At 47.1% G+C, this 24,698-nt stretch overlaps 1 protein-coding gene and 4 non-coding genes across 5 annotated transcripts in view; all 5 read left to right on the forward strand.

Annotated features, from left to right (window-relative positions):
- Window positions 1-22,995, forward strand: part of TRPV2 (transient receptor potential cation channel subfamily V member 2) — a 42,884-nt gene extending 19,889 nt beyond the window's left edge. Inside the window, exons 7-20 of the mRNA XM_072640060.1 lie at window positions 972-1,145; window positions 3,243-3,398; window positions 4,140-4,235; window positions 5,665-5,735; window positions 7,341-7,506; window positions 8,062-8,128; window positions 8,808-9,097; window positions 10,413-10,540; window positions 13,274-13,368; window positions 15,914-20,268; window positions 21,052-21,116; window positions 21,477-21,498; window positions 21,987-22,046; window positions 22,249-22,995. Of these exons, the coding sequence (XP_072496161.1) occupies window positions 972-1,145; window positions 3,243-3,398; window positions 4,140-4,235; window positions 5,665-5,735; window positions 7,341-7,506; window positions 8,062-8,128; window positions 8,808-9,097; window positions 10,413-10,540; window positions 13,274-13,368; window positions 15,914-16,002 (1,332 nt within the window). The 3' untranslated portion in view covers window positions 16,003-20,268; window positions 21,052-21,116; window positions 21,477-21,498; window positions 21,987-22,046; window positions 22,249-22,995. The remainder of the gene's footprint in view (window positions 1-971; window positions 1,146-3,242; window positions 3,399-4,139; window positions 4,236-5,664; window positions 5,736-7,340; window positions 7,507-8,061; window positions 8,129-8,807; window positions 9,098-10,412; window positions 10,541-13,273; window positions 13,369-15,913; window positions 20,269-21,051; window positions 21,117-21,476; window positions 21,499-21,986; window positions 22,047-22,248) is intronic.
- LOC140530620 (small nucleolar RNA SNORD49) lies at window positions 20,665-20,739 on the forward strand. The gene has a single exon (XR_011976048.1). It is a non-coding gene; the product is annotated as a small nucleolar RNA SNORD49 (small nucleolar RNA).
- On the forward strand, window positions 21,330-21,402 carry LOC140530661 (small nucleolar RNA SNORD65). The gene has a single exon (XR_011976089.1). It is a non-coding gene; the product is annotated as a small nucleolar RNA SNORD65 (small nucleolar RNA).
- LOC140530619 (small nucleolar RNA SNORD49) lies at window positions 21,806-21,879 on the forward strand. The gene has a single exon (XR_011976047.1). It is a non-coding gene; the product is annotated as a small nucleolar RNA SNORD49 (small nucleolar RNA).
- On the forward strand, window positions 22,106-22,178 carry LOC140530660 (small nucleolar RNA SNORD65). The gene has a single exon (XR_011976088.1). It is a non-coding gene; the product is annotated as a small nucleolar RNA SNORD65 (small nucleolar RNA).
- Window positions 22,996-24,698: the final 1,703 nt, after the last annotated feature.

Consider the following 24,698-nt stretch of genomic DNA (forward strand, 5'->3'; position numbering starts at 1 on the left):
CTGGAAAATGAGGATCTCTGAGACTCCTGTGATTTCAGGAGCCAAGAAGACCACTTCAAATTCTTCTTCCATGTGATAGTCATGCAGGTATTTGAACATGTCTTCAAGCGCTCATGAACACCTCTCTCTGAGGGAAAGGAATTAGACTTCCTGGGCTTTGTCCCAGCTCTATCCATGTGACCTTGGGGCAGTCACTTCCTCCCTGGAAAATCAGGGAGCTGGAGAAGCAGATCTTGAAGCTCCAAACCTCACATTTTCCAGAGGAAACAGAGACCCAGAGGACAAGTGACTCATCCAAAGCACTTAATAACTAACATTTATATAGTACCTACTATGTGCCGGGCATTGTACTACTAAGTGTTTTATCAATATAATTTCATTTGGTCTTCACAGCATTACCATTTTACAGTTGATGAAGCTGAGGCAGACAGAGGTTAAGTGACTTGTCCAGGGTCTTACAGTTAGTGAGTATCTGAGGCTGGATTTGACAGGCTGGGTCTTCCTATTGTTGGTTGTCCTTCGTTCTCGAAGAAGACCCTGGCATCAGGAGGTGATGTCATGACTTACGTGTGAGTTGGATTTAAGGGAGGGAGGGCTGTGCCTCACTTTCTGTTCCTGACTCCAGGCCTAGCACTCTATCCACTGGGCCACTTTACCCATTTTGTAGCTGTGTGGTGGTGGGCAAATTACACAGCCTGTCTGACTTTCCTCTTCTGTAGAAAGGAATAGGATCAGGTGCCTTTAAACTCCCTTTCAGCTCCGAATCCATGATTGTAGGCTCTTAAGTTCACATAGCAGTGGTCCCTGCCAAGTCCATCCTTTGAAATGCTCTTTGCAGACCAACCTCTGGACAGCCCTGGCTCATGGCCCCAAAGTCTGAGCCCAGTTCTGAAGACTGATTGTTCAGGAAAGAAAAACAGAAAAAGAGAAGAAGCAAAGTCCCAGGACTCACCCAATGTCCTCCCTTCCAGGTTTTCAAGCACATTTTGCAGCGGGAGATCTCTGGGGAGTATCAGCACCTCTCCCGGAAGTTCACTGAGTGGACATACGGGCCCGTCCAGGTGTCACTCTATGACTTGTCCTCTGTGGATAGCTGTGAGGAGAACTCAGTGCTGGAGATCATTGCCTTTGGCTGCAAGGCCCCGGTGAGTGAGAAGACCAGCTATTGCCATAGCTGTGCCAGACACATTCCAGAGATTGCTGCCAGGTACCCAAGGGATGCTAGTGTAGACTAGTCAGCCTCCCAAGGGCCACCCAGGACCAGGCACTGCATTAGACTCATAGATGGAGAGAGAGCCTTAGAGGTCACTCACTGAGTCCAACCCCCTCATTTTACAGATGAGGAAATTGAGGCTAATGGAAGTTAAGTGATCCCACTTCCACCCTTTCTTCCTCTCCCTCCAATACTTCTGCAACCCTGTTCAGTGATATAAGGTGCTAGATCTAGGCTGGAAGGGGCCTCAGAGGCCATGCCAACCAACCCTCTTATGTGTAGATGAGGACATGGAGTGATTTAAAAATCTTGGCTCCTAGATCTAGGATATGAGGGGGTTTTAGAGGTCATCCAGTCCAATATTGTAATTTAACAGATGAAGAAACTGAGGCCTGAGAAGGTACATAGACTTGCCCAAGCACACAGGTAGTCAGTTACAGAGCTGAGATTGAAGACCAAATGCTCTGACTCCCAATCAGCCCTCTTTCTCCCATATTGTTCCCACTCCCCTGTCCTTCAAGGACCCTGCAGACATCACCTTCTCTCTAAGACCCCTATAGGAAGTGATTCTACCATTTACCAGCTTCGTGACTTCAGACTGATCCCTTCCCCCAAAGGCTCAGCTTCCTCATGTGTATGGAGTGACCCAAAAGTCTGAGTGAGGCCTATTCAATCTGAAAGTTACACTTGGACTTTTGGGACACCCTGAAAAATGAGAGTTACTTGCCTTGCAGGGAATGTGAACTTTCACGCATCGGTCAGTCAGTCAGTCAACAAACATTTAAGTGTAAACTCTGTGCCAGGCACTGTGCAAAGCATCATCGTCCCTGTCCTCAAGGAGTCTACATTGTAATGGGAGACACCACAAGCAAAAATACAAGACAGATAATCATGTAATGTATGGGAATCCCAAAGAATTATTTGTAATGGCTGTCATCATTATCTTACCCTGGACACATAATGATCAGATGAGATACTGATTGCAAAGGGGCTTGTAATGGCAAGAAATGGCTGGATACACGAGTTATTGTTTTTTTTAATTACTAATTTATTTATTTTCAGTTTTCCACAATCACTTCCATAAGTCTTAGTTTTTCTCCCCTTCCCTCCCCACTTTCTCCCTGAGATGGTATGCAATCTTATATGGATTCTACATATACATACATGAGTTATTGTTATAGAAAGACCAGTAATGCTGGCATTGGAGGCCCTGGGCTCAAGTCTGGGCTCTGCTTCATATTTACTGCGTGAGCTTGGAGAAGTCTCTTAACTTCTCTGTTCCGCCGTAAAATGAAAGGGTTGGGCTAGATCGGTAGATCTCAAAGGACCCTCCCCTTGGAGTCCCTTAGACCCTTTCAGGAAGTCCTCAAGGTCAAAACTACTTGCATAATGATGCTAAGACATGTTAATTTCTAACATAATAAATATCAATAGATATAATCCATATGTGCAAAAGCTCGTGCTGGGAAGGGTCCTCAATTTTTAGGTGGGTAAAGGGGTTCTGAGACCAAAAATTTTTATGATCCCTGGCCTGGATGATTCCTTCTAGCTCTAAATCCAATTGTCTTCTCCAGCTATTGGTTCAGATGTAATTCTTGCTCTAGCACAAAACATAGAAAGATGTTCCATCTGCCTCAGTGGTTCTCCCCCTAATCCCTAGTTCAGCATTGCAGATGTGAAATCTTCTGTGGTGCAGATTTCCCATGTTTGCATGAATATACAGAGCCCTTGTTCTGAAGACTATCATCAGTCCATAAGCACTTATTAAGCTCTTACTATATGCTTGGTGCTGGGGATACAAGTATAGAGAATGGGACAATCCCAACCTGCAATGAGCTTCCAAGGGCAATTGGGAATGTGTCAGCTTTGGCCACCCTTCCACTGGCTCCCAATGGGGCTGCCCATCCTCTGGGGTGCTCCCAGGGCCAGAAGGCTCAGGGCTGAGTGAACTTTGGGATCTTCCTGGACCTCAGGTTGCTTATCATCCCCTTGCAAATGCCTCACTTTTGTATTTTCCCTTGGGTCCCAGAATCGACACAAGATGGTGACTTTGGAGCCTCTGAACAAGCTACTGCAGGAGAAATGGGAGTCACTGGTCCCCCGATTTCGCTTCAATTTGGTTTCCTACTTTCTGTATATGTTGATATTCACAGCTGTCACCTACCACCAGCCCATCCTCGGGAAGGTGAGGGCATACCCCGAAAAAAGGACCTGAGGAAGGGGAAAGAAGGGAAGACAATTCTAGTAGAAGAGGGAAAGTCTCAGCCTGGAGGAGGGAGAGGTTGGGTGACCTCCTATGAGTATATTACCTGGGCAATATTCCAACCTATTATTTGAGAGATTGGATGACCATTTCTCTATTACATTGTCTTGGCAATATTCCAGTATATTGCACAGGAGGTTGGATGCCTATTTGTGTGGTATATAATTCCAATACACATGAACTAGCCAACTTCTGAGCCCCCTTCCACCTCAGATACAGGGCTGCAGTAGTACATCTACAGGAGAAGGGGGAAGGCTGCTTTTTTTAAAGGGAGGCACAGTACTGAGAGAAAGAAAGAAAGAAAGAAAGAAAGAAAGAAAGAAAGAAAGAAAGAAAGAAAGAAAGGAAGGAAGGAAGGAAGGAAGGAAGGAAGGAAGGAAGGAAGGAAGGAAGGAAGAAAGAAAGAAAGAAAGAAAGAAAGAAAGAAAGAAAGAAAGAAAGAAAGAAAGAAAGAAAGAAAGAAAGAAAGAAAGATGATAGGAAAAGGCTTGGGAAGCTGGAGAGTGGCCTGGGGCAGGGGACAGTTGGTTTATGGTAAGGAAAGGAGAAGGTCATGAGTTCCTCCTCTGGATCAAGATTGGAAATAGGAGGGAGAGGGAGAGAGCCAACCCTGGAGGAAAGGGACCAGAGACCTGAGGAGAGCTCTGGATTTCTCTTCTCTAGAATTTCATTCCTCTGAAACCAACAGTGGGTAACTCAATGCTGCTGATAGGACACATTTTCATTCTCTTTGGGGGAATCTATCTCTTCTTTGGCCAGGTGAGTACCTTTTCCTTCTCCCACATAGCCACTGGTTAGTGGTGGACACGAGCACTTGCCCAGGCTTCAAATTACCTGGCCATGATCGTTAGCATCTGTATCCTAATGGGAAAAATGCTGCTTTCTATAGAAAACCTATTGTGATCACCATCCATCCTCCACCCCCACCTGGTGTCTGCCCCCAGAATTGGTCTATCTTTTATATTGAATTGTCTATGTACATGTTGTTTTCCCTCAATAGAAAGTAAATTAATCAAGCACAGAGTTACTTTCTTTTTTTTCTTGCCTTTATACAGTACCTGGCACATCATAAGATACTTCATAAATGCTTTTAAAATTGAATTTCACACCTTCCACAAATTTACTGAAATATTTGCTCCTGCAACTCTGCTCAATAGTGAGCCAATGTAATCCTAGAATAGATGTGGGGGACACACCAGGGGCTGCACCCCCTCCACACGCACAACCTTCTAGGGGATGTAGTCCACAGAGAATTTCTCCCAAGCCCTCCCAGACAAAAACCATTGTTTAAAAGGTTCCTTACCTGCAGGTGTCAGAACTAGAAGGAAGGTCAGGGTCATCCCGTTCAAGACCTTTATTTTACTGAGAAAGTATCTGAGGCCCAGAAAAATCAAATGTCATGCAACTAGTAGGAGGCAAAGTAAGGACAAGAATCCAGTTCTTTTGACTCTTTGTCCCAATATTCTTTCCATGGGAGCATATATACCTTAAGATATAAATAATAATCCTGCTCTTGGGCAGCTTCCCACGTGAAGAAAGAGGGAGGAGACAAAGCAGAAAGTAGAGAAAGAATGTACATAAGGAAAGGACACATTCACTGGATTGTGGTTGGGGGGTGGGGGGAGGAGAAGGAAGAAGACAGGAAAGACAGCCTGGTCTCAGAGATGAATGATTAGGGTCTGGAAGATCTCTTAGTCCATAGGCTGACCCTGAAACCTTCCCAGAATCTTTGGTCAGTATGTCTGGAACCGAAGGAAGCACAGGCCTGGTTCTCAGTCAATAGACTAGGTTCTAGCTAGAGCTATTCCACTAAGGAACTGTGTGACCTTGTCCAAGCCATTCCTCTTCCTCTGGGCCTTGTTTCCCCTGCTCTATAAAAAGAGGGGATTAGTCTAGATGATCCCTAAATTCTTGATCTCTCATATTCTGTGGTTCTAGGATGCTATATGCTGTCTGATTCTTTGGACCCTGCCCAATTTCTGAACCTGTGCTCAAGGAGGGTGGTTATGGCAGGGATTTCCTTTCCTTGACATTTTCCCTCATCCCCAGTGGAGTGCAGCTACCAACCACTTTTTACTAGGAAGCGTCCGCAGCAGGACAGTGGACAGTCAGAGGCCTCTTTGGTCACAAGGCTGATTGGAGGTCCAGAGGCTTCTCTCAAGTTCTCTTGTTCTTGTGTCTTGGGCAGCTTCAGTACTTCTGGAGGAGACGTCTGTTCATCTGGACCTCGTTTGTCGATAGCTACTTTGAGATCCTCATGTATGTTCCAGGAGGTTTGGGGAAGAGCCACCTGCTTCCCAGTCTCAGGCTCCAGGATCTGTGTGCCACCTCTCTCTTAGGACCCCAGAATGTCAGAAATGGATGGGAGCTTAGTGATCCCATTGTCCAGCTCCTTATTATTATGGGGAGGAGGAAAGGACACACATCACTGCTGTCTCACCATTGATTTTGGTGGCTGTTCCATAGGCCCAGCTGCCACCCTATCTTCTCTCTCTCCCACTGCCCTATCCCCCCCCCACAACTCCTGTTACAAACATGTATAGGTAAGAAAAACAAATTCCCACAGTAGTCATGTCCCCTCATTCCGATGCCTCTCTGTGCAGGCTGACTTCATCCTCTGTATTTATGGTTGGTTATTTCACTGGTCTGAGTCCTTAAGTCTTCCAAAGTTGTTACAATGTTGTTACCATATACATTGTTCTTCTGGTTTTGCTCCTTTCCCTTGGCATCAGTTCATACAAGTCTTCCCAGGTTTCTTGGAAACCACTCCCTCCATTTCTCACAGCACAATAACATTCCATTGCATTCACAGATCACAACTTATAGGTTATTTCCCAACTGACAGGCATTCATTCCTTTTACCCCTTTAAGGCTACAAGTTATAGAACAGGGGTCAACCTGCCCTGGTAGAGAGTTTCCTCATTTGAGAATATTCTACTGATAAACATCACAGGTCTTGTCTAAATAACAGATGCCATTTATACAGTATTTTATGGTTATATAGTATGATGGACTGTAGTGGATTTGGAGATCCTGCCAACCCTCTCTGGGCCTCAGTGCCTTCTTCATTAAAATGAGAGGAGGAGGTGGATTCTAGGACCTCGAAGGCCCCATTCAGCTCCATTCACCTACATAATCTCATTCAATTTTCAGAAAACCATCTGACAAAGGGGTAAACTGAGTCTCAGAGAAATTAAGTGAAATGACTGAAATTTAGGGAAAGAAATTAAGAAAAAAGTCAAAGAAATTGAGTCTCCTAGAACTTAGAAGAATATGGCATTGGAGCCTGTTGGCCTCTGTTTCCAGCTGAAGGGCCAGATGACCAGGCCAACTCTTGGAGAGCTTAGTCCTTGTTTTTGTTTCCACAGAGGGGAATTCTGGGTTAATTCTGAACCTTAGTCTCATTAGCCCCTGGCTTGCCTTCCCTATGCTTATCTATCATCCTCCCTTCTCTGGAATGGAAGAAGGCTTATCTGGGGACTGGGCTTGAATTTATATTAATCAAGGTAGAAAGGAAGCCAGAAATTCTCAAGTAATCCCTTCTTCTTAAACAGCAACATGTCACAGACTTAGAGCGAAAGGGCCCTTAAGAGTCACCCAAGCCCACCTCTTCCTTTTCCAAACAAGGAAACTCAAGGCCAGAGGCACCAAGTGGCAGAGTCAGAACTTGAACCCAGGGCCTGGGACTCCAAAATGAAGACACTTCCCATTACCCTACAGTCTTTCCGTAAGGGACTTTGGGCTGAATCTCTCTGAGTGTGTTTAGGCAGGCCTGAGCATGTATTCCTGGGATGGAGATATGGGGGGGCCTCTGGGGAGTCCCTTGGGCTGTCAGTGGACCTGATGCTGATGTGTCTCCCCTAGCCTAAGCCAGGCCCTCACCTCAGTGGTGGCCCAGGTGCTGTGCTTCCTAGAACTCAGCTGGTACCTGCCCATCCTGGTTTTCTCTTTGGTCCTGGGTTGGATAAATCTTCTCTACTACGCCCGTGGTTTCCAGCAGACAGGTATCTACAGCGTCATGATACAGAAGGTGAGTGAAGCCCTCCTGACTCTCCCTTCCCTCGACTCTAAGGGTTCATCTGAACTGGACAGATGAAAAACTGGAGAAATTCCTGTGTGCTCCCACTCAGGCCAGGTCAAATTGGGTGGCAAGGCCCAATGATACTCCAATATTTTAAGGCTCATATCAGTGGACAGTCAGTCAATCAACAAGCATTTCTTAAGCCACCTACTATCAATTGTTTATAAATAACATACTACATGTGTTAAATACTGCGTTTACAAAGACTGTGAAAGAGTCCCTGTCCTCCTGAGGTTTCCATTCTAGGGGGGAAGACAACATGATAGATGTCTGTTGCAGTGAATCCAATGGAATATTTAGCCTAGATCACTTGAAGAGGTTCATTTCCAGCAGGGTGTTGAATTTTTTTGTCACCACAAGAGAGATAATGCAGTCTAGAGTTTATGTCCCTACACTTAGAGTCAGGAAGAGCTGAGTTCAAATTCTCACACCTTCTAGTTTGGGAACTTGGATTCTCTGACTGCAAGGTTTCCTTCCTTTATGGGGCGGGGGTGTCTGTTCTAGGTCATCCTCCGAGATCTGCTGCGATTCCTCTTGGTCTACTTTGTCTTCCTGTTCGGCTTCGCCATAGGTAAGGGCCCCCCCTCTTCCTAGGCTCTGAGGTTACTCCCCTAATAAGCCCACCCACTGCCTTGCTTGCTGTCTTTCCATAAATCTCTCCCCACTCCAATCCATCTTCCAATCAGCATCCAATGAGCTCCCCAAAGCACAGTTCTGACCCTCCTAATTGATAAACTCTGGGGTCCCTTTCCCTTGAGGATCAAATATCCAGTCCTGTTTGTGTTCAAATCCAGGCATTTCCCCCTCCAGTTCTTTTACATCTTATGCCTTCTCCCATACTCTGCCATCCAGTGAAATTAACTTCCTTGCTCTTCCCCCAGCAATGCACTCCATCCTCTATAGATTCCGCCCCCCCCCCCCGGCTGTCCCCCATCCCTGGAAGGCCCTCTCTCCTCATCTCTGCCTTTAGGCTTCCTGGCTTTCTTTAAGGCCCAACTAAACTCTGATCCTCCAGAAGAAGCCTTTCCCAATTCTCCTTAACCTGAGCATCTTCCCTCTGTTGATTATCTTTTACTGACCTGGCCTGTACCTTGTTTTTACTAATTGTTTACATGCTGTCTCACCCTTAGATTGTAAGCCCTTGAGGGCAGGGACTGTCTTTTGCCTCTTTTTGTATCCCTACTGTGTTCAGCCCAGTGCCTGGTGTATAGTAGGTATCTAACAGAGTTCCTGGACTGCTTGATTTGCAGCACTGGTGAGCCTGAGCAGGGAAGCCCCCCTGCCCACCTTCTCTAACCAGTCCCTGGTGGAGGCTCCCTACGGAGGCTTCGTGGAGGCCTCCCTCGAGCTCTTCAAGTTCACCATCGGCATGGGCGAGCTCGAGTTCCACAAGGAGCTGCAGTTCCAGGGTTTCATCATGTTCCTGCTGCTGGCTTACGTGCTGCTCACCTACATCCTCCTGCTCAACATGCTCATCGCCCTCATGAGCGAGACTGTCAACAGCGTGTCCACAGACAGCTGGAGCATCTGGAAGCTGCAGGTCAGCCGCCATCTGCATCCTGGTCTCTGGCAGAGTCATCCTTCCTTTTACAGGGAGGAGAAACTGAGGCAGAGACAGGCACAGGACCCACACTCCTCAAACCCAGCCTGCTTTCCATGGCAGCCACTTGGAGGAGAGGGATAGGGGAAGGGTTTGACTCTCCTCATTTCCAGAGATCATCAAGGCAGTATGATATAGGAAAAGGAGAGCTGGATTTGGAGACAGAAGGGCTGGGTTTGATTTCTGCTTCTGCCATTAAGTATTTGTGTGACCCTGGGCAAGTCTCCTAACCTCTTCAGTCTCAATTTCCTCCTTTGTAAAATGAGGGTGAGACTGAATGGTCTCTAATTCCAGGGTCCTGTGTCACTTGATAGGGGTACTGGGAGTATAAGGGAATGTGGAAGTAGGGTCAAGTTGCCTTATCTCCCTGTGCCTCAATTTCCTCATCTATAAAATGAGGAGGTTGGACTCAATGACCCCTACGATCCTTTCCAACTCTAAATCTAGGATCCCATGATCTGTCACTGCTCAGAGACTTGAGGGTCCTGGGGGGTCAGTGGATGTGGCAATAGGAGATCAGGTAATCATGGTCCTCTTTTTGGGTTAATTCAACAAATATTTATTAAACACTCACTTTGTGCCAGACACTGGGTTGGGTGTTTGAATTACGAAGACAAAAGAAAGTATTGGCTTTTGCCCTCAAAGATCTGTGGAATAGTAGCATAAGCCTAGGCAGATTGCTTCTCCTCTCTGGTTCTCAGGGCAAAAATGAGGGCATGGGGTAGAGCCCAGGTTTACATGGATCTGGAGAAATTAATAGTGCATAGTTAGCAGAACATGGGGGGAGTGGTTCTCTTCCCTGATCGGAGGAAGGCTGTGTGTAGAAATGGGCATGGAGGCTAGAATTATAACTAGACATAAGACAAAAAGAGCTGAACAGGGTTGGGGTCACAGGCACAGTTGAACCAGGAGAGGAGATGGTCTGGCTCTCTCTACAGATTAGGGAGGAGGGTGATAGCAGGTAAATCTGGGACAAGGGTCCTGTAGGGACAGTGACACACCACTGGCAGCAGTGGGTAGCTCAGGCCAGCAGAAGTCCACAAGACAGGGTGTGAGGAGGATAGCGGTCACCAAATCAAGTAAACCCACACAGAACAAACCCTTCTGATCTCTAAGTAGATGCCCCGAGGCAGAGTCCTGTTTGTCTGAAGACAAGGAGAGCTAGTCCTCTCCTCTCATTTCCAGGTGGGCCTATCTTCCACCCCAAGGTAGGGGAGGGGTCTGTTCATCCCTAATGTTTCTCTTCCCTTCTCAGAGAGCCATCTCAGTCCTAGAGATGGAGAGGGGCTACTGGTGGTGCAAGAAAAAGAAGGAACGGTCAGGCATTCTCCTTACAGTGGGCACCACTCCGGACCAGAAGCCAGATGAGAGATGGTGCTTCAGGTAAGATGGGTTGGGGGTTGTGGAAGTGGAAGAAGGCTTCCAAAACCCTTATAATGCTGGGGAGCAGCCTTCTCTACCTAGGAGTTTAGTGAGCACATTGGACCTGGTGACCTCAGGCAGCCTCCTCTAGGCCAGGGCCCTGCCCTCAGCTGTCCAGTCTCACCCTCCATATTGGGAACTATTTCAGCCTCAGGAAGCTTGATCCTTTTAATCTAGTCTGTAGAGCCCTACAAAGATGCTGATGTTCCAATCCAATGAGCAAGGCCATACTTGGATGATGATGTTGTGCTCTGGATCTATCATTTCAAAGACATGGCAGTCTCAGTGGATTGGAAACCCAAAGTGGATTGACCGTATTACACGGCTGGCTCCCTAACACTCCATGTGAACAGAAGTGTTCAGGGACTTCTGTATGGTTAGCCCCATGGAAGAGCCAGAGGTCAAGGTTCAGTGGGTCTGGATTAGTGTGGCCACATGCCTGGGCCCTCAGGCTGATTCAGGTCTTCTTCTGATTGGAAGCTTGGCAGAAAAGCTGGAAGGAGCATTAGCCTCTGGAGTCAGAGGACCTGACTTCAAAAGGTGCCCCTGGCATGCACTGGCTAGGCCTCAGTTTCCTCATCTTGAAAATGAAGGATTTGGACTAGCTGGCTCTGAGGTTCTGTCCAGTTCTACAATGAGAATTCTGTCTTAAATTGCCTTCATCTGGCAAAGGGAAATGATCCTGAGAGCCCGAAGAGGCCTGGCAGAGTCAGAAACAGAGAAAGGAGGCTCAAGGCTTCCTACGCCTGTCTGCCACAAGAAGGCAGCAAGTCACAGTCCCTTCCCATTTCCACTGTGGTTCCAGATGTGTGGGATTAGGGTGAGGATAATGGGTCTGTAGTTTCTGTCATTCTGGACAATTCTGTTAGTACAGTCCAAGCTCACCTTCGTGTTGCCACGAATCATTGTCGAACCATTCTGGATTCCCAGCCTCCTAAGACTCCTACGCCTTTGAATCGATAGATCCAGGCCTGGAGAGGACCTCAAAAGATCATCATCATCCTGGTGACATCTGGCATTGATTTAGGTTTGCAAAGCACTTTACAAACAGTGTCTCACTTAATCCTCATAACAACCAAGGAGGTGGTACCTCCTTATCAATCATCAATTATCATATTATCAATCACATTATCAAGCCCCATTTTACAGATGAGGAAACTGAGGCAAACAGAGACAAAGTGACTTGCTTAGAGTCACACAGCTAGTAAGTGTCTGAGGACAGATGTGAACTCAGGTCTTCCTGACTCTAAGTCCAGCACTTGATCTTATCTTGAGGCCTCTAAGCCACCTGGAGGTCTTTGAGTCTAACCTCCTCCTTTTATAGATCATGAAACTGAGGCCTGAGAGGCTGTGACTTACCTAAGGTCATAAGGCAGTCTCCACAATGAGTCAATGTATGGCTTACCCAAGCCACCCCTTATTCTGTAGTTGAAAACAATTCTAGAACTTTAGTTGGGTAGGGGAATGGTGTCACCTTGCGTCCTTTGGTTTAGGGCTAGGGGTGGGGAACCTGCTGCCTTCAGGCCACATATGGCCCTCTAGGTCCTCAAGTGCAGCCCTCTGACTGAATCCAAACTTTGCAGAACAAATCCAGCCCTGGAAACTTAAGGCACTCCCTAGGGAAGGATAAGCTGAGAGGTGAGGGAGGGGCTCCCAAAGTGGGGAGGAGGCAGACTAGGGGTCTCAGAAAGGCCGGGGCCACTCCCAGATTTTGTGATTGATCCTTTTGGCCACACATTTTTAAAAATGAGGATATATAAACACAAAATAAGAAACCAAAAAAGGAAGATAAAATTTATATACAAATATAATTATTTAAGAAATTATATTCTAGCCTTTTTCTGTGCAAGTACACTACATAAAGTCAGAGTTTATAGCCTGCAGATATCATCGAAAGGTGACAATTCCTTACCTTGAGAACAGGCCGCTGTTTCTGCGCTTTCTTTACATCCTTGGCATTTTGTATGGTTGGGATCTGGTAAACAGTAGGTACTTAACTAGCACTTGATGACTTAACTTAGGTAGATTTGGGACCCTGTTTGACTTTGAGGTTCAGTGGCCCCCCCTTCAATTCCTCCGCCTATCCCTCAGTCCCCAGTTGGTCCCGGGGCAGCCTCCTTCAACAATGCAGCCAATGTTCCAACAGTGAATCAACCAACAGACACTCATTAAGAGCCTACTATGTGTTGGGGCACAAACCAAGAAGTTAGTAAGTCAATCTACAAGCATTTAGTACATGCTGGTGAAAACCAAAAAAAAAGGCAAAAACTGTTCTTATTGTCAAGGAGTTACGAGGTAAGATTTCTCTGTAGTCCAGGATAGTAGGAGTCATAGCCAATGGTCCCTGCTTATACAGGGCCTCTCACATCCAGTGTTTGGGGGAGGGAAATCAATTCTGTACCCTGATCCAGCAATTCTGCCTGCTTCAGGCTGTGCATGTGACTGGAAATGTTGGCTTTATAGTCCTGTGGGAGCTGGTCTGTCTGGGGGGAATGACTCACTGTAGTATAATGGAAAGATTTAGACTCAGAGGATCTGAGTTCTAATTCTGACTGTAACACCTACTATTTGTGACCTTGTAACCTCCATGGGCCTCAGTTTATCCTTAAAATGAGGGGATGGGATGGACTCAGTGACTTCTGAGGTGACTTTTCAGCTTTAAATATATGATTCTGTGTTAATCTTGGTCTACAGAGTGGAAGAAGTGAACTGGGTCACTTGGGAGAAGGAGCTTCAGACACTGAAGGAAGAGCCAGAGGGGACCTTGCCACTGGAGCAGACACTCCGAGGTGAGTCTGCTCCCCCCTAGGCCCTGGTCACACTCATCTCCAAGACCCAGGAATAGGGTTTCTACAACGACAAGGGTCACTTGCCCAAGGTAGCCAGAGCAGACAATTCAGCTTTCCACACCAGCAGCAGCCAGCGGACAAAGGATGGATCTTCAACCATTTCTTTCCCTTAAGACTTTTTGTATCAAGATGACCATTGCTAAGAGCCAGGAAGAATACTAGGGAGACAACTTTCCATGACTCTCTGCCCCCCAGACCCCAAGCAAGGGCCAGAGTGAAGGGTCACGTTTCAGATGATGGTATAGGTCCCTTGTGTAGAGGTTTGGGGTGCTAGGAACCCCAGTAATGACAGGGTACAAGGTAGAGTTGCCTGTAATGAATTCACACACCCAGGCCTTCTTTCAGTCAAGTGGCAAGGTTTATGTAACACCAGTAGTTTGGGGAACTTGCAACTTAGTGGGGGTGAATCTAAAGCTTATACAGAAAAGGGGCAGGGAAAGGTCCAGGTGTCTTTGGGAGCAGGTATCAGTCTATGGAAGGGAAAATACATGGAGTCTGCAGATATAACTTTGTTGATATCAGATACCAACAAAGATACAACTTTGTTGATACCAGACATTGAGGAAGAAAAGACAGTTTTTGTTTAGCTGCCAGACAAGCACTAGAGAGAAATCCTTGGGCCAGCCAGGGACAAAAAGCCTTGGGCCAGGCACCCCTAAGATAACTTTTATCTGAGGAATTACAGGGTCAGGCTTGCAACAGGGAAGGATTTTCTCACAAGGTAGGGGGTAGTCAGTTGCTTCCAGAGACATGGTCTTAGGGTTTTTTGGGGTCCCATTCCCATCACCCCATCACCTTGTAGACCATATACTTAATAATCCATTCTGTGTGGTCTTTTGTAAGAAATTGCCTACAAAGGTTGATCTGTTCTTACACTTTCAAGGAGGGACACCTTTGATGGGTACATAGATTTTTCTTATATTATCTAGACGTAAGAAATCAGACATGGGGTCAGTAGTTGCTGATGCTTTTCAGTTACTTTTAAAAAGCATGATCCCTGATCTATCACATTCCTGCAGAATCTTTAGTAAAAATAAACTCCTTAATAAACACCCTGTATGGCATTTGTAGCCAAGGATGCTCAAGGCATCACGACAAACTTCTCAGACGTCACAGTCCCAGGAAAGGACTGGAAAGGGAGTAACAACAGCACCCATCCCATCCCATCCTCAGTACCTTGCACACAGTAGGTGCCTAATAAATATCAAATATTCTAGAGAGAATGGTGAACATGAAGGACATGCATACTAGCCCAGATACTTACTAGCTACGTGACCTTAGGCATTCCTATTTCTGGGCCTCAGTTTCCTTATCTGCGAAATGAAGGGGTTTAGACTAAATGATTTCTAAGATCCCTTTCTTTTAGATAAGCCAGCTCACCTCTCCTAAAAGCCTTGGTTTCATCGTACATGTAGCAAGGCGTATACTAGCTACCTCACATAGTGGTCATAAGCAAAGTAGTTTGTATTTAAAAAAAAGGCAGATGAATGGAAATTATAATTAGTTGTATATTCATATAATTTATGTAATATATCATTATTATCAATTGCATATTCATGTAATTTATATAACATATACTTAATAATTATTATTTTCGGAGCACTTCAGAATGAAAAGTTTATGGCTCCCTTAAAATGAACTCCTATGTGGGAGTGAGGGGAGGGTCAGAAGCCCTGGGTCATTACTTCTGGCTCTTACACTAACCATTTTGGTGAACTTGGACCGATAGTTTCATCTTTGGACCCCACTTTTCTTCTGTGTTGAATCGGGGGGAGCTCTGAATGTCGTTCCATTTCCACAGTTTTCTTTATGGCTCTGTCTTGTGCCCCTGTCCCTTTTTGTCCATCTACATACCTGAATCCCTTGTGGTAGCTTCCCTGGCCAATGGGAGGACTGGATGAGAACTCTACTGGGGTGTCCAGCATCCCTGATGACCCAGGAAGCCATGGGGCAGAGTTGAAAGAGAGTTGAACTATTCTTGTCCAGCCTGTGGTGGAGCCTTAGCTCTGATCAGCCACAGTTGGACCCATTGTATCTTGACCCTGACATAATGATGTCATTTTGGTCCTCTGAGCCAAAGGACAATCACCAACCTTATCTGCAGTCAGAGAGCCTGGATTCAAATCTTGGTTTTGCTACTTACCTGTGTGACCTTGGGGGAATCTCTCATCCTCTCTGAGTCTTGGTTTCCTCAGCTGGAAAGTGTGCATGTGTGGTTGGATGAGACAGCCTTAAAGGTCCCTTCTAGCTATAAATCAATTGTCCAACGATCCCCAGAGAGGATCTCAGCCCTCGTTACTGTGGGTAATGCGGGAGCAGCAGTGGGCACTCCCTGGGTATTTGCACACCCCTGACAATTTCCCAAAATGGCACATCATGTCCAGTTGATCCCCCTCCCATCACCAACTCAGGTAAACTGACTTGTTCTCTCAGAATATTCTGTCCTCTGCCAGGGTAGACACCAGCTCTTTATTCTCCATTATAGGCACAACCTGGAGACGACTGCTATCATCCAGGGCCCGGGATGAAACGACCTCAGAGGACCAAGTGCCCCTACGGACTTTCAGCGCCTGAAGATGGGCATGGCCAGTGTGGCAGCATCTGGAATCAAGTGCAGATGCCAAGGAGCCCAGAGCTGGAGCCCAGCGCACTGCTGTACTGACCCACGGAGGGAGGGAAGCCCCTCTCCCCATGTTCCTGGTGCCTGACTCCAGAATGCGCAGGGGCCCCTAGGGGTTTTCATGCTCATTTCTTCTTGTGGGGTTAGAGCACAGCTGCCTTAGATGCTTAGGGTCGGACAGAACCCCACCTCTGCTGGGTAACATGTCAGGGTGACCTTCGACAAGTTACTTCCTTCTCTGTTTCCGCATCTGTAAAAGGTAGATGATCTCCAAGACCTATTCCAGTGTTGAGTCTATGACTTTCAAGGCAGCTAAGTGTTGGCTGGAGCTGGAAAGACCTGAGTTTGAATCCTGAGTTCGCCTCAGGTCCTGGTTAGCTGTGTGACTCTGGGCAAGCCAATCTTTCTGAGCCTGTTTCCTCATCGGTAAAACAGGGCACCTAAAATAGCACCTACCTCACACGGTTGTTGTGAGGGTCAATGAGAAAATATATGTAAGGTGCTTTGCAGACCTCAAAGCCCATAGAAGTGATAGCTTTTATTGGGCTTATTATCAGTGGAAGTATTATTAGTAATGTGGTAGTAGTAGTAGTAGTAGTAGTAGTAGTAGTAGTAGTAGGAGTAAGTAGCAGCAGCAGCAGCAGCAGTACTCTCTGCATGGTACGGTACAAAATCTGCTGGATTTGGAAGAAGAGGCCCTGGGTTCTGCTATTTACTTTCGATGTGCCTGTGGCTAAGTCATTTCCTCTTTCTGTTCCAAAATGAGGGGGTTTGACTCTGATGACCTCAAATTCCCATTCTGTGATCCTGTGGGGGGCTCTCTGAAGCTCCCCCAAGTCAATCTCCACTTGGCCCCAAGTGCCTGAAACTACTAGGAAGGACCTGGGAGACAAGCTGCAGGGATGAGGACTCTCCCCTGTTGTCATTCTCAGGAACTAAGAGACTACAACCCTGCTGGATATGGGGCACTCATGCCAGGACTGGGCAGGTATACAGACCGTGTCTACACATAGAGAGTTGTGAATGCCAGAGAACTCACTTTTCTGAGTGTGTGCAGACATAGTCTTCCCAAACAAAGATGGGCTCCCACTACTAAGAACTGACAACCCAGGAGAGGCAAGATGAGGTATGTGAAGAGACAGGGATAGGGCCTGCAGAAAGCCAGCACCTGGGAGCCAGCATGCTGGTGAGAAGCCCTTTCAATAGAACAAAATTGACTTGTGCTCTTCTGAGCCCTGGTAGGACCTTCCAGAGAGTGACCCTAGAATGTAAGTCCCAGAGAGGTGGGGCTGTTCCTTTCTTTTTTTATTTTATACTCCCAGCCCATAGAATGGTGCCCGGTGCTTCATTGGTGCTTCATAAATGCTGGTCAACTGGCTGCTTGATGTAGCCTTCAAGGTAATGAGGCTTTGTAGAAGGCCCTTGGTGGAAATGGAGCCTGTAAGAGATACCAATGATTTGTCAAGTGAAACTCCTAAGCCTGATTTTCCCAGATTACTCCACAGTACAGTCCCCTGCATTTCCCCCTCTCTATTCCAGCCAAACTGGATTACTAGTTGTCTCTTCCAACTGACATTCTAGCTCTAGCCCCAGCATTCTAAGGGGCCATCAGTATGCCTGCTTGGGGCAGCCTTGATCTCCACCAGTGACAGCCTCTTTCTCCCTTCCAGCCTCAGCTTAGTCACCTCGGCTTCCCAGGTTCTGGGCCCCTCCGCTGGAAGGCGGTACAACCTCCTCCCTCCTCCTGGACTTATCTGGATCTCTTCTTTGCCTCCATCCTCCTGATTTGTATACCTAGTATTTTCCTTCAAACAGACTGTAAAGTCATTGAGGGAAAGATCTTTGTATCTTCAGGGCATCATAGCACAGTGTCTTGTACTTAGTAGACATCGAATAAATTTGTATGGATTTGAATTAATTCATATGTGTAAAACATAGAACATGCAATCAATAATGGAATTAAATTCTAAGCCATCATCATTTCTCTGCAATGACTTTCAGATCTATGTGTGTCCTGAGATCTCTCTCCTCTGCTACAGGCCAGCATCACTCATTTCTGTTGGCTATCTCCCCCTGGATGTCAGCATTTCCAAACCAGAACTCTCTATCCTCCCTAACCCTGTCCCCTCTCCTCCTGATGTCCTTTTTTTTTTTAAAAAAATTGATTAATTTGTTTTAGTTTTCAACATTCACTTCCATAAATTTTAAATTTTCTCTCCCTCCCCAAGATGGTATGCAATCTTATATAGGTTCTACACATACATTCTTATTAAACACATTTTCACTTTAGTCATGTTGCATAGAAGAATTAAAATAAATGAGGGAAACCATGAGAAAAATCAAAACAAAATATAACACAAGAGAAAATAGTCTACTTCATTCTGTGTTCTGATTCCATAGTTCTTTCTCTGGATGTGGATGGCATTTTGCCTCAAGAGTTCTTTGGGAATGTTTTAGGTCCTTGCATTGCTGTGAAGGGCTAAGTCTAACAGAAACAGTCCTTGCACACTGTGGCTGTTACTGTGTATAATATTCTCCTGTTCTGCTCATTTCACTCAGCATCGGTTCATATAAGTCTTTCCAAGTTTTCCTGAAGCGTACCTGCTCATTGTTTCTTATGGCACAATAGTATTCCATTACATTCATATACCACAACTTGTCCAGCTATTCTCTAATGGATAGACATCCCCTCAATTTCCAATTCTTTGCCACCACAAAAAAGAGCTGCTATAAATATTTTTGTACATGTGGGAATGTCTTCTTTCTGTTGAAGCACCAACATCCTTCCAGGTACCCAGGTTTGTAACCTTTGAATCCACGGACCAAGTCTGGTCTGTTCTTGTCCACCCACAATCTATCCTTGCAGAGGTCCCATAGTAGGCACTTAATAAATGCTTCCTGTCTCTTGTTCCCTTCTCTTGCCACACTAGTTCAGTTAGTCATCTGCACTGCTACAACAGCCTACAAATTGGCCCTCCCTAATCAGTTACTCCCACCTCCAATCCATCAGTCCTCCACTCAAGTTGATAAAATAGCACAAATCTGACCAGGTCACTTTTCTGCTCTAAGCTCTTCAGTGACTTTCTTTCTTTGGAGGCAAGTGACTTGCCCAGGGTCACACAGCTAGTGTCTGAGTTCAGATTTGAGTTCAGGTCCTCCTGGCTCCAGACAAAGATTTTGTCTGTATCCTTAGGACCTCTCAAGGTACCTGGCACATAGCAGGTACCTAACAGAGGCTTGTAGAAAGAATGAACAAATGTGATGCCAAATTGACACTCATGGATACCTCAAGACCATCCTTTCCCTCTGTCACAGCAAATATACATCACCACATCAAGGGGAAGGCGGCTCCATTTCACAGAAAGAATCCAGGACAAGGAGTCAGAAAAGCCAGGTTCAGGGGCGTGCTGTTAAATGTTTAACCACTGGCTCTGAGAGGAAAAAAGCACACCTATGTAAGAAATTCACTTTCACGTTTAATCTCCACCACTAGCATTTTCTCCACCACTTTTTGATCAGTGGGATAATAAATCAAACCTCTGTGCAGCTTTGCCACTTTCTGAAGCGTGAAGCACTCACCCTGGGCAGTTTAACAAGAGGTGGTTGGAGCTACCTGGGTTCTCCCTCTAATCCTCTGATGTGTTATTTCCCCTAATAGAATGTGAGCTTCTGTTTTTATTTTTCTATTTTTATCCTTATGCTTAGCACAGCGCTAGGCGCACTGCAGCTCCTTAGTACACGGCTGTGATGCACACAGTAGGCACTTAATAGTCAGACACCCTGAAACTTACTTTCTCATGGTGATGTCATTGCGGTGCTCTGAGAACGGAGGACCACAACCAACCAACTGGCTGTTCTGCACACAGTAAGCGCTTAATAAGTCGTTCCTTCCCTATCTTTCCCAATAAAAAGGAGCTCCGAGTATCTTTGTCCAGTAGGAGAAGAGAACCAGCTCTCCGGCCACGCCCCCTTTCCCCGCCCCACGTGGCTGGGGGAGGGAAGGGCTTTCCGGACGATTCCATTCCAGCGAGCTCCCCTTCCGCCCCCCCCTCCGCCTTCAGGAATGGTATGTCCCAGCACGTTAAGAACGGCGGCCGGGGGGGCGCTCGCTCTTTCTGCCCTTGTTGCCGCCATGGTTCGGCGTTTCCTGTGGGGACCCGCGCTGGCCCGGTGTTGGCTTTCGAGCCGAGGCAGCGAAGGTTGAGACGCCCCTGCAGAAGGTAAGCCTGCCGGTCCGGGTGACGGGCGAAAGCAGGCTGGGAAGGAGGAAGGGAGGGAAGCTAGGAGACCCGGGGCCGCGGCCTGCTGTTCTCTGCGCCTGCGCCGAAGGCATTTCCCCCCCCGTACGTTGGGCACGCTGTGCTTTACTCTGCGCCTGCGCGGGAGCGACGCCTCTTCGGGCCCTTCTGGAGCCACGTGGGGCTGTGCCCGGCGATTCCTCCGATCCATGGGGCTCGGGATGAGTCCTGAGCAAGTCACGGTCACTTACTTTGAAAGTGGGGGGGGGGGGGGCGAGGGGAGGGTCCGGGTGACCCTGGGAATCCGCAGCCCGTCTGGTCCGGGCCTAGTACAGACGACCCCCGAAGACCACCCTGATTCCCCCTCCGGATCTGCTGCGGAGTGATGAGAACCCGGAATAGGAAGTGCCGTCAGACTCGAGAACTGACGATAGCCTTAGCTGGTGCCTGACCCGCAGCCAGGGTGCCCCCCCCAGGGTCCCAGCGCGGCCCTCCCCCAACACCCCCCAGGGTCCCAGCCGGCCCCTCCCCCAACACCCCCTCTGAGGGTCCCAGCCGGCCCCTCCTCCAACACCCCCCAGGGTCCCAGCCGGCCCCTCCCCCAACACCCCCCAGGGTCCCAGCGCGGCCCTCCCCCAACACCCCCCAGGGTCCCAGCCGGCCCCTCCCCCAACACCCCCTCTGAGGGTCCCAGCCGGCCCTCCCCCAACACCCCCCAGGGTCCCAGCCGGCCGCCACACCCAAGTCCTGTGCTTTTTTCCCCAGGTCAGTACCCCAAGTGATGGAAGGTGAGCCCCCGGAGCCGGTGCACATGGAGCGCGGCCCCCCAGGTATGCGTCTGTAACTGTTCTAGCCCTCAGCCCCTCCACCTAAAGCTCGTAGTCCATGGGGAGCCGGTGCCTCTATTTTTGTTGGGATAACTGGACTTTGGTGCTGCGGCCGGAGGGCTGATACAGAATGTTGTGAGGCGCCCCCCAGCAGTTAAACACCCTGTTGGTCAGCAGAGGACTCAGAACTGGTGCCAGGAGCCCCTGGAGGGCGGCCTATGATGAGACGGAACCTGATCAGCTGGAGTTACCGGCAGGTGGTCCGTGGTGACCAGGTGTTGTTCTGATTCAGCTCGGGGTGGAGCTGTCTGTCCTTTGGCACTGGACCGACAAAGTAATGGTTTCTGTTATTTCCTTTTTCAGGAAGGTGCGCTTCTCAGGACAGGTAAGTACTTTTTATCCTGATCTTAACGCAGTCTTGGTTTTTAAATTGGCAAGAATCTCCACCCAGCCTCTTCCTGAGAGCTTTTGAAGATGTTACTTAGGCAGTGAAAAGTAATACTGCTAGGTTTAAGATGGCTTTATCAGTTTCTTTATTAATTTACTATTAGTTAGTTTAGTCTTATACCCCATCCCAGGAGCTGGAATCCCTTTCAGATTGAGTTCCCCTAAATGCCTAGACCAGATGGATCGATTGCAGGGCTCTTGGTGCGAAAGAACAGACCCGGGCAGGGTTGGGGGCTTCTTTGGCTGTTAGTGATGATATCACTCAATAGGAAGTGCCGTCAGATGCGATAACTGACGATGAACTTGATCGATTCTGACAGCAGCCACGTGTCCTAGCTTCTGTAGGCAGCTTGGCTCTTTTTTATCAAGTTTCTTGTTTTCTTCCTTACTGATACTTTTTTTCTTTTCCAACCTCCAATAATGAAGAATCCATGAGATAAAAAATCGATTACAGAGCAGAATGTCATCGTCAGAGCCCACAAGAAGGTAAGACTTAGGATGATAGATGGAAAGTTACTAATTAAAGCTGATAATAGCAAGATAATAAATGATGAAAATCACCCAAAAAGCTGGAATTACCGGCAGATTGTTTGGTGGTGAGCCTAAGGTTTTCTGATTATATTCTTGGTCATAAATGAGAATATTTGGTGTGGTGGGCAATGAAACTAATACTTATTCTTACTTGTAGGCCACTGCTGAAAGATTCGGAGAGAATCCTGCATGTGATGCCCTGTGGATGAGATGCTGAAGACTTGGCTTTGAGTGACGTTGTTTGGATTTCATGAAATTTATTTCCAGTTGCTTAGCAGAAATGTTTTAGGATGGTGTTGTTTGACCATATATTTTTATTTACTGTAAACGTTCTGCAAAAAGGTTAAATTTAGTCAGCCTGTGTTTTAGTGAAAGCTTAAATTAGCATAAAGGCCCTTGTATACTTTGAAAAGGAAACGTTAAAAAAGGGTATTAGTTTGCCCAGTTGTCTAGAATTTACACTAGCATGAGCAGGGGTATGCTTTGTCCCTTTCCTCCCCAGAATTATGACCATTTTACTTTGCCCATCTTGCATTAAACAGTGTCTTGGTAGACCTTATCACTGCAGGAGAAGCCTCAGGGGAGAAGTTGAGGCTGAGTATAACTTAAAGCTGAAAAAGGAAGAATGACCTGTGGCAGTGTTTAATTATAAAGAGCTATAATACAATGGTTGGTTTCTAAGAACATTGCTAAGCTGTTCTGATCAACTAAACCATGTGGAATTCAGTGATCAGTGCTAATTAAATTTCTTATCTGGGTGTGTGGAGGCATTGATTGTATTAAGCTCATTTTAATTAAAATCTCCAGGGAACATCTTGTTCTGTTTGTGTTATATAAAGTAATTATGGGCCCAGCCACAAATAAAATTGTGAACCTTGTTTGCTTTTTTGCAAACTAAAGCAAAGTTGGTTCTTTTAATTGACTTGGGGATAAAAATCAGGTGATGGTAGAACAAAAGCAAGGGTATTTGAGTTCCTTTCTCTGGTGAGACATCCCGATCTTCATTCTGGTTGCTGCTGGCCTTGGAGTTGTGCTTGTAAAGCTTCCCACTTGGTTTCCATTGAAGCATAGGCCTCCTTCCACATGTAGCAGCAGGATGCCAGGTGCTCTTCAGACCGGCACGTCCGGCCCTTCTGGTGAAGGTGGGAAGAGGGAGGGTGTTTATAGGGATCATGTTAGGAAGGGTTTGAGTTCTTGGCAGGTCAGGCTTGGAGACAACACCAGCAGCAGGAAAAGGGGGCTCACTTGAGTAGGCCTTCTGCCACCAGCAGTACACTCATCAGACTTGAGATGGTTCTGGCCTGGGGTTGGAACTGTGATTTCCACAAGGTGGAGCTATGGGTCAATCGTGGAAGATAAGATTTGGGCCTTTTCCCCCCGCACCTCCACAACCTCTAATCTTTACTGGTTATTCCCATGATAATCCTGGCCTTGCCCGCCTTCATTTAGGATGGAGCCCAAGCCACAGATTGAATTAGGCACTGGCCTGTGTAGGGAGCTGGCTGGAGGCAGAAGCTTCCCAAGCCTCTGCTGGGACTACAACCTAGTGTGAACTGAGGCCACAGCCTCATCTCTGGGTGACCATCTGTGGCTTTTATTGGTGCAGTGCCCAAGGACTGCCAGCTTGTCATGAGAGATGTGGCTGAGGAGGGAGCCATAGGACCATGGACAGTCAATCCTCAGAAATGCTAGGGTGGCTTCCTGGTGCCTTCATGGCAAAATAGGTCTAGCACATGAAGGATCCTTTGAAACCATGTCTAATCAAGGAAACTGTGGATGAGGAAATCTCAGTCCAGTGTTCTGCCCAAGGATACTGATAGCCACTGAGACAGGAGGATCTGAGCCCCTGACCTCTGCAACATGTGCTTAGAAAGTCTTTCGTGCTCCGTTTCATCATGTCTAGATTTCATTGTTCAGTCTCCTATTAGAGCCAGCAGCTACTTGAGCCTTCTGTGCTGGCCTTGCATTTTGCCACCTCCACTTTTGACATGTGTTCTGTGGGCTCCTCCATAGGAAGTCACAGTGTGGCAGAATGATACTAATATTTTTCTTTTGACTAATTTTGCATCTCAACTTTTAAATGGATCCTGAGCTACCAGTCTAAGCCCTTTGATTTCTTTTGGTGGCATCAGGGTGTTCCAGGAAATACAGAGCATGTATTTCCTGAAACGTGGAAGATGATCCCTGAGGTGGAGGACCAGAGAGGGTGTCGGGAGAGGGAAGGTAATCTTGGGTACAGGCACAGGTGGGAGAGCATCAGGGTCATGGGTGGTGGGGCATATGAGGATGCTGAGTGCCCAAGAGATTGCCCTGTCCAAGGTCACAGGGTGAAGTGGCAGACTGAAGCCAAGAACAGCCAGTGAAGCTGCCTTGAAATGGGCAAAGAGGCCAGAGTCCAGCGTGGGACCAAAGGAGATTGAATGAAATGAGTGCGCAAAAGATGGTGACCAGGCTAATTTGGATCTCAGCTTACTAGCCGTGTGATCATGGGCAAATTAATTCTATTTGGACCTCAGTTTGGGAGGGATGAGATGGGACCAGGTGGCCTCAGGCATTAGAGCCCTATGATAAGGGGAAAGAAGAGGGTGGAGGAAGGACTTGAACAGA

The sequence above is a fragment of the Notamacropus eugenii genome, chromosome 2, assembly GCF_028372415.1.
Source record: "Notamacropus eugenii isolate mMacEug1 chromosome 2, mMacEug1.pri_v2, whole genome shotgun sequence".
In the NCBI taxonomy this organism is placed as follows: Eukaryota; Metazoa; Chordata; class Mammalia; order Diprotodontia; family Macropodidae; genus Notamacropus; species Notamacropus eugenii.